At 48.7% G+C, this 12,554-nt stretch overlaps 1 protein-coding gene across 2 annotated transcripts; it reads right to left on the reverse strand.

The window, feature by feature from the left end:
- Positions 1–20: 20 nt before the first annotated feature.
- On the reverse strand, positions 21–6,670 carry CLIC1 (chloride intracellular channel 1). 2 transcript variants are annotated; one of them, XM_023512911.1, is made up of 8 exons: positions 6,653–6,670; positions 6,350–6,457; positions 5,915–6,065; positions 3,927–4,036; positions 3,600–3,725; positions 3,404–3,510; positions 2,650–2,831; positions 21–417 (listed from the first exon to the last, which is right to left on the reverse strand). In XM_023512911.1, the coding sequence occupies exons 3-8, from the start codon at positions 5,951–5,953 to the stop codon at positions 256–258; spliced, it is 726 nt and encodes a 241-aa protein (XP_023368679.1). In that variant the 5' UTR covers positions 5,954–6,065; positions 6,350–6,457; positions 6,653–6,670; the 3' UTR covers positions 21–255. The 2 variants fall into 2 exon arrangements, with proteins under 2 accessions (XP_023368679.1, XP_003789069.1); XM_003789021.3 differs by lacking the exons at positions 6,350–6,457; positions 6,653–6,670 and having other exon boundaries at positions 5,915–6,182.
- Between the last annotated feature and the right edge of the window lie 5,884 nt (positions 6,671–12,554).

Raw genomic sequence — 12,554 nt, forward strand, 5'->3', positions numbered from 1 at the left:
TTGCTTCAAGCTCCCTTTGTGTAAAAACACTAGATTTTTATTCTGTATTTTATTAATGAAATACATTGTCCTACCTGCCCCACCCCACAATAAAAATCTCACTCAGGTCCCCCATCCCTTTCCGTCATCCTTCTTCCCTCCTAATCTGGCCCTGCACAAGTGCTCCAAGTGATTCCCACTGGCCATTTTGGAGTGTGTCCATTGGATACCAATGTGGAAACTACTCAGAGCCTTCGAGAGAGCTCCAGGAGGGGCTTATTTGAGGGCCTTGGCCACTTGTTCATAGGCTAGCTCGATTTCCTCATCATCTGGACAGGTAGAAGCGAATTCTTCCCGAGCATAGGCATTGCTCAAGTACCGATGCACTCCACGGAACGCCTCAGGGATGGTGAATCCCCTGTACTTCTTACACACCACCTGGGGGTGGAGAGAGGAGAGGGAGTAACATGTTAGTCCCAGGGAAGCTGCCACCATGCTGCTGGTCTTTCCCTTCTCTCCTATATGACAAAATACAGCCTTCTTGTTCAGGCATTTAAGAACCTCTACCTTTCATGAATGGATGCTCTTAATTAAAAAAAAAGAAAAATAAACCTCTACCATCCAGCTTCATTCTTTTCCTATCAATTCTTATCTCCCACAGGAATCATCATACTCAAATCCTTAGTCTTATAACATCGAAATCCTGGTCATTATTAACCAGTCCCCTTGGCAGGATGAGGTGGCTCATACCTGTAATCCCAGCACTCTAGAAGGCTGAGTGAGGCAGGCTGATTGCCCAAGCTCAGGTTTCCAGACCAGCCTGAGCTACAGCGAGATCTTGTCTCTGGCTTGTAGTCCCAGCTACTTGGGAGGCTGAGGCAAGAGGATAGCTTGAGCCCACGAGTTTGAGGTTGCTGTGAGTTATGATGCTAAGGCGCTCTACCAGGGCAAGTAAGTGAGACTCTATCTCCAAAAACAAACAAACCATGATAAAAACAACAACAAAAATGTCCCCTTCCAGGCCACATTATATGGCACTTTTTTTTTTTTTTTTTGAGACAGTCTCACTCTGTTGTCCTGGCTACAGTGCTGTGGCATCAGCCTAGCTCACGACATGATCTTAGTAGAGATAGGGTCTTTTTTTTTTTTTGAGACAGAGCCTCAAGCTGTCACCCTGGGCAGTGTGCCATGGCATCACAGCTCACAGCAACCTCTAACTCCTGTGATCAAGTGAGTCTCCTGCCTCTGCCTCCCAAGTAGCTGGGACTACAGGCACCCACCACAGCGCCTGGCTATTTTTTGGTTGCAGCCATCATTGTTGTCTGGCGGGCCCAGGCTGGATTCAAACCTGCCAGCTCAGGTGTATGTGGCTGGCGCCTTAGCCACTTGAGCCACAAGCACGGAGCCGAGATGGGTCTTGATCTTGTTCAGGCTGATCTCAAAGTTTTGAATTAAAAGGCTCCTCCTGCCTTGGCCTCCCAGAGTAAGGATTACAGGTGTAAGCCACAGTGCCCAGCCTCCTCTTGATTTTTTTGGACATTGAGATATAATACACATACTATTAAAATTCTCCTTTTGACTCAGCGCCTGTAGCTCAAGCAGCTAAGGCACCAGCCACATATATCAGAGCTGGTAGGTTCGAAACAAGCCCTGCCTGCCAAACAACAATCACAACCAAAAAATGCCCGACCATTGAGGCAGGAACCTGTAGTCCCAGCTACTTGGGAAGCTGAAGCAAGAGAATCGCTTAAGCCCAGGAGTTGGAGGTTGCTGTGAGTTGTGATGCCACGGTACTCTGCCCAGGGCGACAGCTTGAAGCATTGTCTCAAAAAAAAAAAATTCTCCTTCCGAATTTCTACACTGACTTTGTCTCTGTTTTTCATTTGATTCTTAGTCATGTATTCTTACTTAATTTTCATGAGAATGTTTTATCTTCTCAGATAACACCTTGTGAGGGCAAGTACATGTGTACCAATCACTATACATCTTTGTGTCTTTCAAAGCCTAGTATATACCATATAGTTACCTACCCATGAAATTAGGTGGTCTGAAAGAGGGCTGGTTACTAATAGCCAGGATTTCACTAGGTGAAGAGAGGGCTGAAGTTAGGATTTTAGAAAGATGATTTCTGTGGGATAAGAATCAGTTGAGAGAGAAGCCAGACGACGAAGGTTCTTGACTGCTTGGACAAGAAGGCTGGATGACATAGGTATGTGGTAGACTGACATAGGGCCCATTTTGTACAAACTAAAGCATAGCTTTGAGGCTACGACAAAAAAAGTGAACTAGCAGTTTTCATCTTCCACAAGAGGAAGTGAAGACTGAAGCTATAAAGAGAAAGCTTTGACTTTAGGAAAATCCTGTACTGTCTAATCTAGGGATTTGACAGTGATATAGAGACAGGAAGAAAATTCTTCAGAGTAATACTGGGGTGTGTTGCTCTCAACCTGTCTGTCCTGTGGCTTGTATCATGGAATGTAATTCTCTCAAGTAGCAGTATAGCCAGCAAAGATTGTAAGGACTAGAGTGGGGTCTGCCATTTGTATAAAATCGATGGAAACCACCCTAAAAAAGAAGTCACCTTTGCAGTGGTTATCATGGGAAGCCCTTGGGGGAGCTCTTTAAAGAGTATTCCAGTGGGCATCCTCTCCTCCCACAACCACCACACACCTGTACTATGTGGAGTTTTAGCAACAAGTTGCAGTCAGCCAGGGTGAGCTCATTGCCATCCAGAAACTTCCTCTGAGAGATGCCTTCGTCTTCAGCACTGGTTTCATCTACTTCTTCTGGGAGGGGGGATGTCAAGTAATTATCTAAAATCTTCAGGGCTTTCAGGAGCCCCTTTTCCAGATCTGTATAAGGGAGGGAATTGGTTAGAACTTCAGGAGATCTAAATAGTCCAAAAAGCATAATATAGGTTGGGTACTGGTGACTAGTCCAAAATAATAATAGCTAACACTAATGTAATTTTCTATGTGTTATTCTAAGCAACTTATATTTTAAAAAGCTCATTTATCCCATATCGACTCACGAAATAGGTATTATTATCCTCATTTTACAGATACAGAATTGGATTTACAGAGAAATTAAAGTCTCACAGATAGTTGGCTTTGTACTCAGGTAGTCTGCCTCCAGAGTCATTGTTTTTAAGCACAACCCTGCTCTGCCAGAAAACAGGCCAGCAGCCAACTAATGTCCCCAGTGGGGCAGAATAGACTTGGGAACAAAGGAGAGAGGCTTCAAAGTCTCAGCCAATAAGAATACAAAGAATTATAGAGGTAAAGCAAAAATGGTGGGGTTAGGGAAGGTTTCACAACATCTGTTCCATCTCCCTGATATCTGAACTTCCAGGTACCCCTTATGCTTCAACCCCTGGATCTTTTCCATTCCTCTAGGACCTGGGCCTCTGACCCACAAGACTCACTATCATTGAGTGCTGGGTTTGAATTCTTGATGTAGGCAGAAAATTTGGCAAATATGTCCAGTCCTGCTGTGTTGGACTCAGGGTTCAGAGCTGCCAACTTAGGGTACCTGAAAGCCAGTGGGAAGAACAAGGTAAGATATGCCTCTGGTAGAAGCCTCAGCTAGCTACCCTCTCCCCTTTCCCAGTGTCCCTATACCTGGGAGGGCACAGCACTGCCTCCAGAAATTCCTCAATCTTGTTGGTGTCTGTGTGTACTTCAGTGCCATACAGCAGGAATGGGAGCTGCCCTCCTGGGCATAGCTTCTGCACTGTCTCAGTCCTCCTGGAAAAGGGCCCAGGCATCAGGACAGGAAGAGGGGAGTCAGGGAAAACTAAAATGGGGGGTTGGAGGGATGAAGGAAGAGAAAGGGACCCTAGGTGGAGGCAGAATAAGAGACTCAAGATGGAAGGACTAGGGTGGAAGAGTTTGTGTACACACACATGTGTATGCAAGGGATGTTTTGAGGAATAAAAGTGAGCCCACCTCTTGGTGTCAACGGTGGTGACGTTGAAGGTGACTCCCTTGAGCCAGAGCACCATGAACAGTCTCTGGGAGAAGGGGCAGTTCCCAATCTTGGCCCCATCACTGCCAGCCTGAAAAGCAACCCCCACTCCGATGTTAGGCCTGGTGTACCCCACCCACCCCCAGGTCATTCTCTACGTTTCTACCCCTAGACCTGTAGTTATTGCCTAGTCATGACACATACACTGTCTTCCACTAAAAGTTCCCCCTAGAACCAGAGTCTCTATCCTTGGGCCTCGGTCAAACCAGGGTAGATCAATGGGAAAATTTTCTGCAAAGGCAGGTGTCTGGTTCCCAGAGACTGAGGACAGGTGGGAGATAGGCAGAGGGAACTAATAGGCTTTGTACCCTAGAGAGGAAATAGTGTGGGACTTTGGTGAGGCCAGAGTTGTAGGCTACAGGCCTGGATTCCTGGGATCCTGAATGAAGTAGAACCTTGAAGAAGGAAATATGAAGTTGAGCGTTTGGCTGTTGAGTGGGGAATCAAGTCAAGGGGTCCCAAGCCTCACACTAGAGATGTGGAGGGCCTTGCAGAAGGATTCTAATTAGCAAGTGATGACCTCATTCCCTCAGGGACACCTCCCCCCAAGCTGAGGGTGATTCATCTCTCTGTGTCTCTGGCCTCAGCAGCTTCCTTCCTGGCAAGGAAGTGGGGGCAGGGACCTATGAGGCTGAGTCCTGGGCAGCTAACACCCCCACCCCCCACTGCTGGGGTCTCCCAGCAAAAGTCTTCTGGCTCCAGACAATCCCCTCCACACAGGATACAGGCTGGAGTCTCTGCCTCAAATCCTCACCCAGGAGTAAAAATAGCCCCGGAGGCGAGTCTGAGAGTGAGGTGGGACCACACCTAAGGCGAGGTCGACTTCACTGGGCCTGGGAAGAGGGAATGGCTGCCTGAGGAAACTGAGCAGAAAGGAGGGAAAGACAAGCAGGAACACACAAAGATGAGATGCACAAAAGGGGGAAGGTGGAGAGAAGGAGGCAGGAAACTGCAGGGTTGGGAGAACGTGCAAACACAGAGAATCAGAGGAGAGGATACTGAAGTGGGGAAAGAGGGGCACAGAGATGAGGTCCTAAGACCCAGAAAGATGGCAGTGCTGGTGGGGAGGAGAGCAGCCACTGGAATCAGGGAAGAGCCAGCAGATACAGAGAAGGCTGCCACCTGCAGTTTTGATCCCCAAGTGCCATGGAACACCTCTCCTCATCCGTACCCACAGACAGAGTAAAGAATTGGGGCAAATCTTCTGATTCTACAACTCCCAAATCCTGGGTGCCCTAACTCAGCTCTCCTTCTGATTTCTCCCACCTAACCTGGCCGTGGTAGCTACTTCAAAACTCTTATCTCCTTTCTCTTACTTCCCCCAGTCCTGGGGACATTTGTTATCACCCTATCACCTTTCCAGCCTGTTTCCTAAGCTGCATTTCCACTCGCCCCTCTCTTTACTTCCACCCCACCAATTCTTTCCAGCATATTCCCTCCCACTCCCAGGCTTCCTTTAACACACCCAGTTCCTTAAAACCTCCCTCGCCGCGGGCGCGCGCACACACACACCCCTCCCTCACTATACCCCTCATCCACTGATCTTAGGCCGCATGCCCTAAGTGCTGTTTCCCTCTGTCTCCCAAACTCTTCGGGGTTCGCACTGCCCCTTTCTCTCCCCTTCCGTCCATCAGCTCATCCTCTACCCCACCCCAACCCAACTCCTGAGAACTCTTTTTTTCCTCCACCTCCCCTTCCTTTGGGCTGCTAAAATTTTGCACTTCTATTAACTTTTCTGGGCTGATTCTAGAACTTTCATTCCTGCTTGCAAGTTAATTGTCTTCCCTTCCCGACCCCTCTCTCCAAGATTGCACGTGGGATTGGGGGTGGGGTTAAAGAAAGGATTGAGGAGTTAAGGCTGGAGCTGGCTTCCAGTAATTCGGATAGCCAAGGACAGAGGTGTTCTTACCTTCACGAACAATTCGACCTGCGGTTGTTCTTCAGCCATGGTTGCGTCGAGGACCAGGAAGTGGCCGTCTCTGGGGGAACTGGGAGGGGCTGGGGCCAGGGAAGGCGGGTCTCACGGTCAGGAATTCTCTCCCCCAGAGCTAGGGCTGTTCCTAGTTTAGTGCAACACAGTCAGATCCAATCCACTCGCTCCAGACACAGCCTCCCCACGACCCCGGAGCACCCACACCAGGTTCCTCCAGCTTTGTCCCCTGTTGGGCTGGAGCCGCTGACTCACCGCCCCGCCCCGCCCTAAACCTGGGGAGGGGACTGAAGAGGGGCGGGGCTGGACCGTGAAGGGAGTGGGTCCAGAGGGGAAGTCCTCAGGTCTCCCAGAGGAACAAGGGATGGGGGAGTTAAGGGGAGGGAGTCCTGGGAACCTGTTTTTTTCTCCCACCTCTTCGGAACACAAGAGTCTTTTCTGCCTCAGTTTCCCTGCTTCGTTAATCAGTGGACAACCCCACTCCGCCCTCTTGCAAGAAAGCTGAAGATCCAGACACGGCATCTTAGAATGGAAAGGTGATCGTTTAATCCTCCTGCATTCCCTCCCAATACCATTCCAAATTCTGGCTTGCTAAGACTGCAGTCTGGAAGAACTTGGAAATGGAAGGCTGGGTTTTGGTATAGAAAGTGGTGATAGTAGAGTTGGGAATGGGAAGGGAGACGACCATGTCTTGTGCTAGGGAAACAGAAAGCTCACCGCAAGTGGCTTCCTCTTCAGGGAAAGTCCGTTCCTTGTAGCCTGGTCGGCTTTGCGCTTCCACTTCTGCTCCTCCCCATCCCATGCGGGGCCCCTTCCTGTGCCCCTTGGCCTCTTCTCACTGACCGGTTGCCTTGGAGATGAAACGGAGGGTGGGGTTATCAAGGCCCTAGGATAGAGCAGATCTTGGGGTATGTGTATGAGTGTGGGGGTGGAGTGAGGGGGTTGATAGCTGGTTATAACATGGGGATAAAGCAAAGATTAAACAAAATAGTTTGAGTGGAGTCCTTGGGGACACATAAATAATTAAGTAGAATGGACAGAGGAAGAGTAGCTCTCTCTCCTTCCCCAGTAACCCTGCTTTTGGAGGTTCTGCCAAACAATTTATGAGCTACTGAAAAATAGCCCAAGAATATGTCACTCAAATGAGACATTCGAGCATCCACTTCCCAGATTTCTTTCCTGTCCAACCATTTCTTCCCTTGTCTCTTCAACACCCTCTGTCCAAAAGCAGACTGACAGTTCCAGAAAACCAGGATGGTGTATAAGGGCATAGAAGCAAAACAAGGACTTGAAACTTAAAGAAAGACACTTGGGGGAAGAGTGGGGTGGAGTGACTGGATGTGCTGCTGGAAACCAGCAGTTGGTAGTTTCCTCTTGCGGTTCCTCTTCTAGGGTTTTCTCCTGCCTGGGGGAGGTTGTTCCACTCCACACACAGGGAATGTATTTACTCCTGTCCATGAATCTACGCACAGGACCCCTTCCTACTGAGGGGAGGGAATCAAAGAAGTTCTACTCCCCAGGCTCCTCTCCTCTTCCAACTGGTCAGTGTCTACCAGAGGATATCTGCACCACAGAGGTCACCCCTCTGAGAGATGCCTCAGGTCAACAGGACCAGTTTGAGGCTTTAAACAGGTTTGACAGCCTCTTCCCTGCCTCTCTTTTCACTCCTACAGTTTTGTAGCTAAAGCTGCCTTAATCATCAATATTGACTTTGGCTGGCTGGCATGGCTTACTCACAGAGTATCTTGCCTTAACTTCCCAGATGACAGGCAACATTGCCCTTTCCTAGAACCCAGCAGTGCTTCATAGATCTGAGGCTCTTCATCAGAGGTTTCTCTCCCATCTTACCTCTTTGTTCCTTCTTTTCTCTTATTTCAGTATCTCCTCTTTCTTTCTTTCTTTCTTTTTTTTTTTTTTTTTTGAAACAGAGCCTCAAGCTGTCCTCCTGGGTAGAGTGCTGTGGCATCACAGCTCACAGCAACCTCCAACTCATGGGCTCAAGTGAGTCTCCTGCCTCCACCTCCCAAGTAGCTGGGACCACAGGCGCCTGCCACAACACCTGGCTATTTTTTGGTTGCAGCTGTCATTGTTGTTTGGCAGGCCAGGGTTGGATTCGAACCCTCCACCTTAGGTGTATGTGGCTAGTGCCTTAGCCATTTGAGCCACAGGCGCTGAGCCAGTATCTCCCCTTTCGTTTCCACTCCCTCCCCTTCCTAGGCTTGGTAAACCAGTCCCTAATCTCTTCACACCCTAGATTGGAAGGTGTGTCCCTCTCTGACACTCCCCAGAGCTGTCATCAGCCTTCTCTGGGTTTCCATAGCTCCATTGCTCAATAATTTGCCAGGGGTAACCATTAACCCAGCCCTTGACTCTGCTCCCCCACCTCAGGCTAGAGGGAATTTTCCAATCACTGGTCAGCACAGCCAGGTCATCTCACCCCCTCTATCCCTCCTAACTTCTCGGAAAGGAGGAATCTCCTCATCTCAGGATACGGAAAACAAACTGGGGTCGCCTCGGTAGAGTGCCATGGCATCACAGCTCAGACTCTCAAACTCTTGGACTTAAGCGATTCTCTTGCCTCAGCCTCCCAAGTAGCCGGGACTACAGGCGCCCACCACAATGCCCAGCTATTTTTGTTGTTGTTGCAGTTGTTTTAGCTGGCCCCGGCTGGGTTTGAACCCGCTACCTTCGGTGTATGTGGCTGGCGCCGTAACCACTGTGCTGCAGGCACCTTAAAAGGGATTTTTAAAAAGTGCTTATTTCTTTCTCCCTCACAATCTCCTTCCCCAACCCCCAACACACATGTACACACAAATGAACTTCAATGGAGCAGAGACTTCATCATGTTCATTGCTTTGAATCTATCCCTTGACCCAGAGTAGGGACTAAATGTTAACAAATAGTTGCTGAATGTATGCATCATATACCCCTGTGTCCTTAGGGTTGTGTATGTGTATGTAGGGATATGGACATGTCTCCATAGGGGTGTAGATGGTGTTCTAATCAGATCTACTTGTCTCTGCTAGAATTTGGTGTAATTCAAATGTATTCCCACTTGCAAGTGGGAATGCTTTGCAGGAAATAATGCTTTAGCCCTGTAATCCTTTGCGGGAGTGGTCATACACTGCACCCGGGAAACAGGCAAAGTAGGGCTGAGACTGGAGTCTGGATTATTTCTGCTCATTTATTTAAAACACTCACGTAGCTCTCAATTTGTTTGCCAGGTACTATTCTAAACTCTTTATAAATATTAACACAGAGGGTAAAAATATTAACTTAAGAGTTGTTGTTGGAATGGTTTGAATTAACGTTGTTTATTTCCACTCTCCAGAAGAAAAAATAGTGCCTCCGGCCCTTTAAGGATGTCTTCCTCCCCATTACCACTCTCAACGCCCCCAGACTCCTTCCCCAAGCTGGGACTCTGAACTACGCTTGGGACCTTCTGGCCTGCTCTTGAGGCCTGGCTACCAAGCAACAACAGAGGGCGGGAAGTTTAAATGTTCCGGACCCGCCCCGAGTGCGAATAGGCCAATCAATGCCCAAACTTTTCAGCTATGCCGTCCACTCCTCCCTCCTGGCGGGTCGGATCCCTAGGCGAGATCCGGGCATCTCCGACCAATAGCGGCTAGGAGGGCGGGCCGTGTGCGCGCGCATCTCGCCCACAGGCTGTATCGCCCTTCCCGCTGGTCTGTGGCGGTTGTTCTAGGGGAGGTTCCGCTCACTTCGCGACCCAGGTGACAGAAAAAGCGGGAAAACGCCACGAATTGGTCGCAACTGGAGGAGAGAATCCAGAGCATGAGACTGTGGCCGGGGAGTTGTGATTGCCACAGGAGTGAGATTAGACGTGCATAGGTCGCCCACAGGGCCCTCAGACCTCCTTCCAAAACATGACCTCAGTGTGACAGAAATGAGGGTGGGGCACGTGGAGTTTCCCACAATCTCACTTTAGTGAGAACTGCCCCCTCAAAATGCCTCCATCCCTGTCACCACAGCTCTCCACGCCGGTCAGCCCTGCGCCTCGCCCTCTCGCGGAAGGTCTCAATGGGTTTGCATTTCTGCGCGCCGCCCTACCCCAGCCTCCTGGTGGGTTAAAAGTCGCTTCTGAACCGCCTTCACTTTCTGCATCCTCAGAGCCCCATGGCCTTCTTAGGAGCGACCCCCGGCGGGACGCCCTCCGCCAGCTTCCGCAGCCCGGGCCCCACCCCCCTGCCCCGCCCCAGAGAGGCCGAGGAGGAGGAGAAGGAGGAGGACGGTGACGACGACCAGGAGCTGGCCCAGGTTTCTCGGGGGCGCAGGAGCTCCAGTCGGGAGAGCAGGGAGTTGATAGGAATGTCAGAATAAAAGGGGGTTGGGAAGAGCCAGGCAAGTTTCTTAGTTCTGCTGAGGGTGGGTTCCACAGTTACTAAGAGGAGGTGATGAAGCCTGTCCCAGAGATTTGATAAAATGATTTAACATTCATACGCACGCTTGCGCTGTAGTGCATTTGGTTGTCTCTGTTCTCTACCATTCACAGAACAAAAGTGTGATATTTAAGATCTTCCACAATCTTCCATTAATGTCCCTTTCCACATTTACTGTAGTGCAGTAAATGACATTACCAAAACTTCCCTTAGCGTGACCCTGGATGTGCCAACTTACTCAGGTTGCTCCTACCATGAGAATACCTTTGCCTAATCTCTGCATAGTAAAATCCATATGCTAACGAGCAGATGGTGTGAACTGTGGAAATAAAGACAACAAAATGGGAGGAGGTTAACATGACAAGGATAGCAATACCGTACACTTATGAGTGATTCAAATATTAGTTTTCTTCCTCACTGGACAGATACATCTGTGTGTGCTGTGGAATTCAGGATACTTGGGCATTGCCTACTATGACACTAGTGACTCCACCATCCACTTCATGCCAGATGCTCCAGACCATGAGAGCCTCAAGCTTCTCCAGAGAGGTGGGGACATGAGTTTCCCTATTCTCTGGGATTGGAAGTGTGTTTCACTCCTATGTTCTTACCAGACTGTCTTAGTCCATTTTGGATTGCTATAAGGGAATAACTGAGGCTGGGTAATTTATAAAGAAAAAAGATTTATTTGGCTCACAATGCTGGATGACTGGAAGTTGAAAATTGGGCATCTGCATCTAGAGAGTCTCAGGCTGCTTCTGTTCATAGGAGAAGGGTAGCACTGCAGAGATCATAGAGTGAAAAGGGGAAGCAAGAGAGGAAGGTGTTGGCTCCATGCATGTGGCTCAAGTGGCTAAGGCGCCAGCCCCATACACCTGAGCTGGCGGGTTTGAATCCAGCCTAGGCCACCAAACAACAATGACAGCTGCAACCAAAAAATAGCTGGGTGTTGTGGTGGGCGTCTGTAGTCCCAGCTACTTGGGAGGCAGAGGCAGGATAATCACTTGAGCCCAGGAGTTGGAGGTTGCTGTGAGCTGTGATGCCACGGCAGCACTCTACTTCACTACCCAGGGCAACAGCTTGAGGCTCTATCTCAAAACAAACAGGAAGGTGTCACCCTGTTTGTTTTTTTTTTTTTTTTACAACCAGCTCTCCCAGGAACTAATAAAATGAGAACATACACATACCTTTAAGGAGGGTATTAATCTATTCTTGAAAAATCTACCCTCATCATAGCTCATAGTGACTTGATCATAGCTCACTGTAACCTCAAAACTCCTAGGCTCAAGTGATCCTCCCACCTCAGCCTCCCAAATAACTGGGACTATAGATGTGTGCCACCACACCTGGCTAATTAAAAACATTTTTTGTGGAGATGGGATCCCGTTATGTTACCCAGGCTAATCTCAAATTGACCTGTAGCAATTCTTAGCTTCCCAAAGTGCTGGAACCATAGGCATGAGCCACCACATGTGACGTTACTTTTCTAAATCTCATCCCTAACTCCCACCTATGTTCCCATTGTACAAAGCACTTCCTATCTCTAGAGGGAGGAAATAAGTTTTAGAGGGGAAGTTTTAGTAGCAAGAGGAGGGTAATGGATTCTCTCTTAGTCAAAGATAAAGATCCTTTAACTCAGGTGGTCTCTGTTCTCCTCCCAAGTTATGGATGAAATCAATCCCCAGTCCCTTGTTACAAGTGCCAAACAGGATGAGGATATGACTCGGTTTTTGGGGAAGCTTGGTAAGAACTGGGAAAGGGAAAGAGGGAAAATGGGGAAGGAATGTTCCAGGAGGCTATAATTGGGTGAGAGGGAGGGTCAGACAGAGACAAGAGGACTGAGACGTATAGAATAATGGCCCCTTCTTTGCCTCCCCCACAGCATCCCAGGAAGACAGAGAGCCTAAGAGACCTGAAATCATATTTTTGCCAAGTGTGGATTTTGGTATCACCTTCCTTTTGTTTTGCATAACCACTCATCCTTGTGTCTCAGCCTTTTCTCCTAACTCCACTCCCATCATCAGAAATCTTCCCTCAGCCTTATCTCATCCTAAACTTTGTGCTCTCTCTGCTCCATGACCAGTGTCCCCAAGGTCTCTTCTGCTTCCTGCCCTTTAATAATATGTGGCTTATCGTGAAGCTTCTGCTTAGGCATATCTAGGGATTAGGCCCTCCTCTAAGAAGGAATGGTGATACTTTATTTCTATTTTTTTTTTTTT

Source organism: Otolemur garnettii, unplaced genomic scaffold, assembly GCF_000181295.1.
Source record: "Otolemur garnettii isolate 467f Iridium unplaced genomic scaffold, OtoGar3 scaffold00031, whole genome shotgun sequence".
Lineage (NCBI taxonomy): Eukaryota > Metazoa > Chordata > Mammalia > Primates > Galagidae > Otolemur > Otolemur garnettii.

Bases quoted from the DNA above. Each gene is read 5' to 3' on its own strand.
- CLIC1 (XM_023512911.1), bottom strand. From the start codon at position 5,953: ATGGCTGAAGAACAACCGCAGGTCGAATTGTTCGTGAAG. The intron at 4,037-5,914 runs GTAAGAACACCT...GTTGCTTTTCAG, and splicing joins AGGTCGAATTGTTCGTGAAG to GCTGGCAGTGATGGGGCCAA. The intron at 418-2,649 runs GTGTGTGGTGGT...CTCCACCCCCAG, and splicing joins TAAAACTCCACATAGTACAG to GTGGTGTGTAAGAAGTACAG.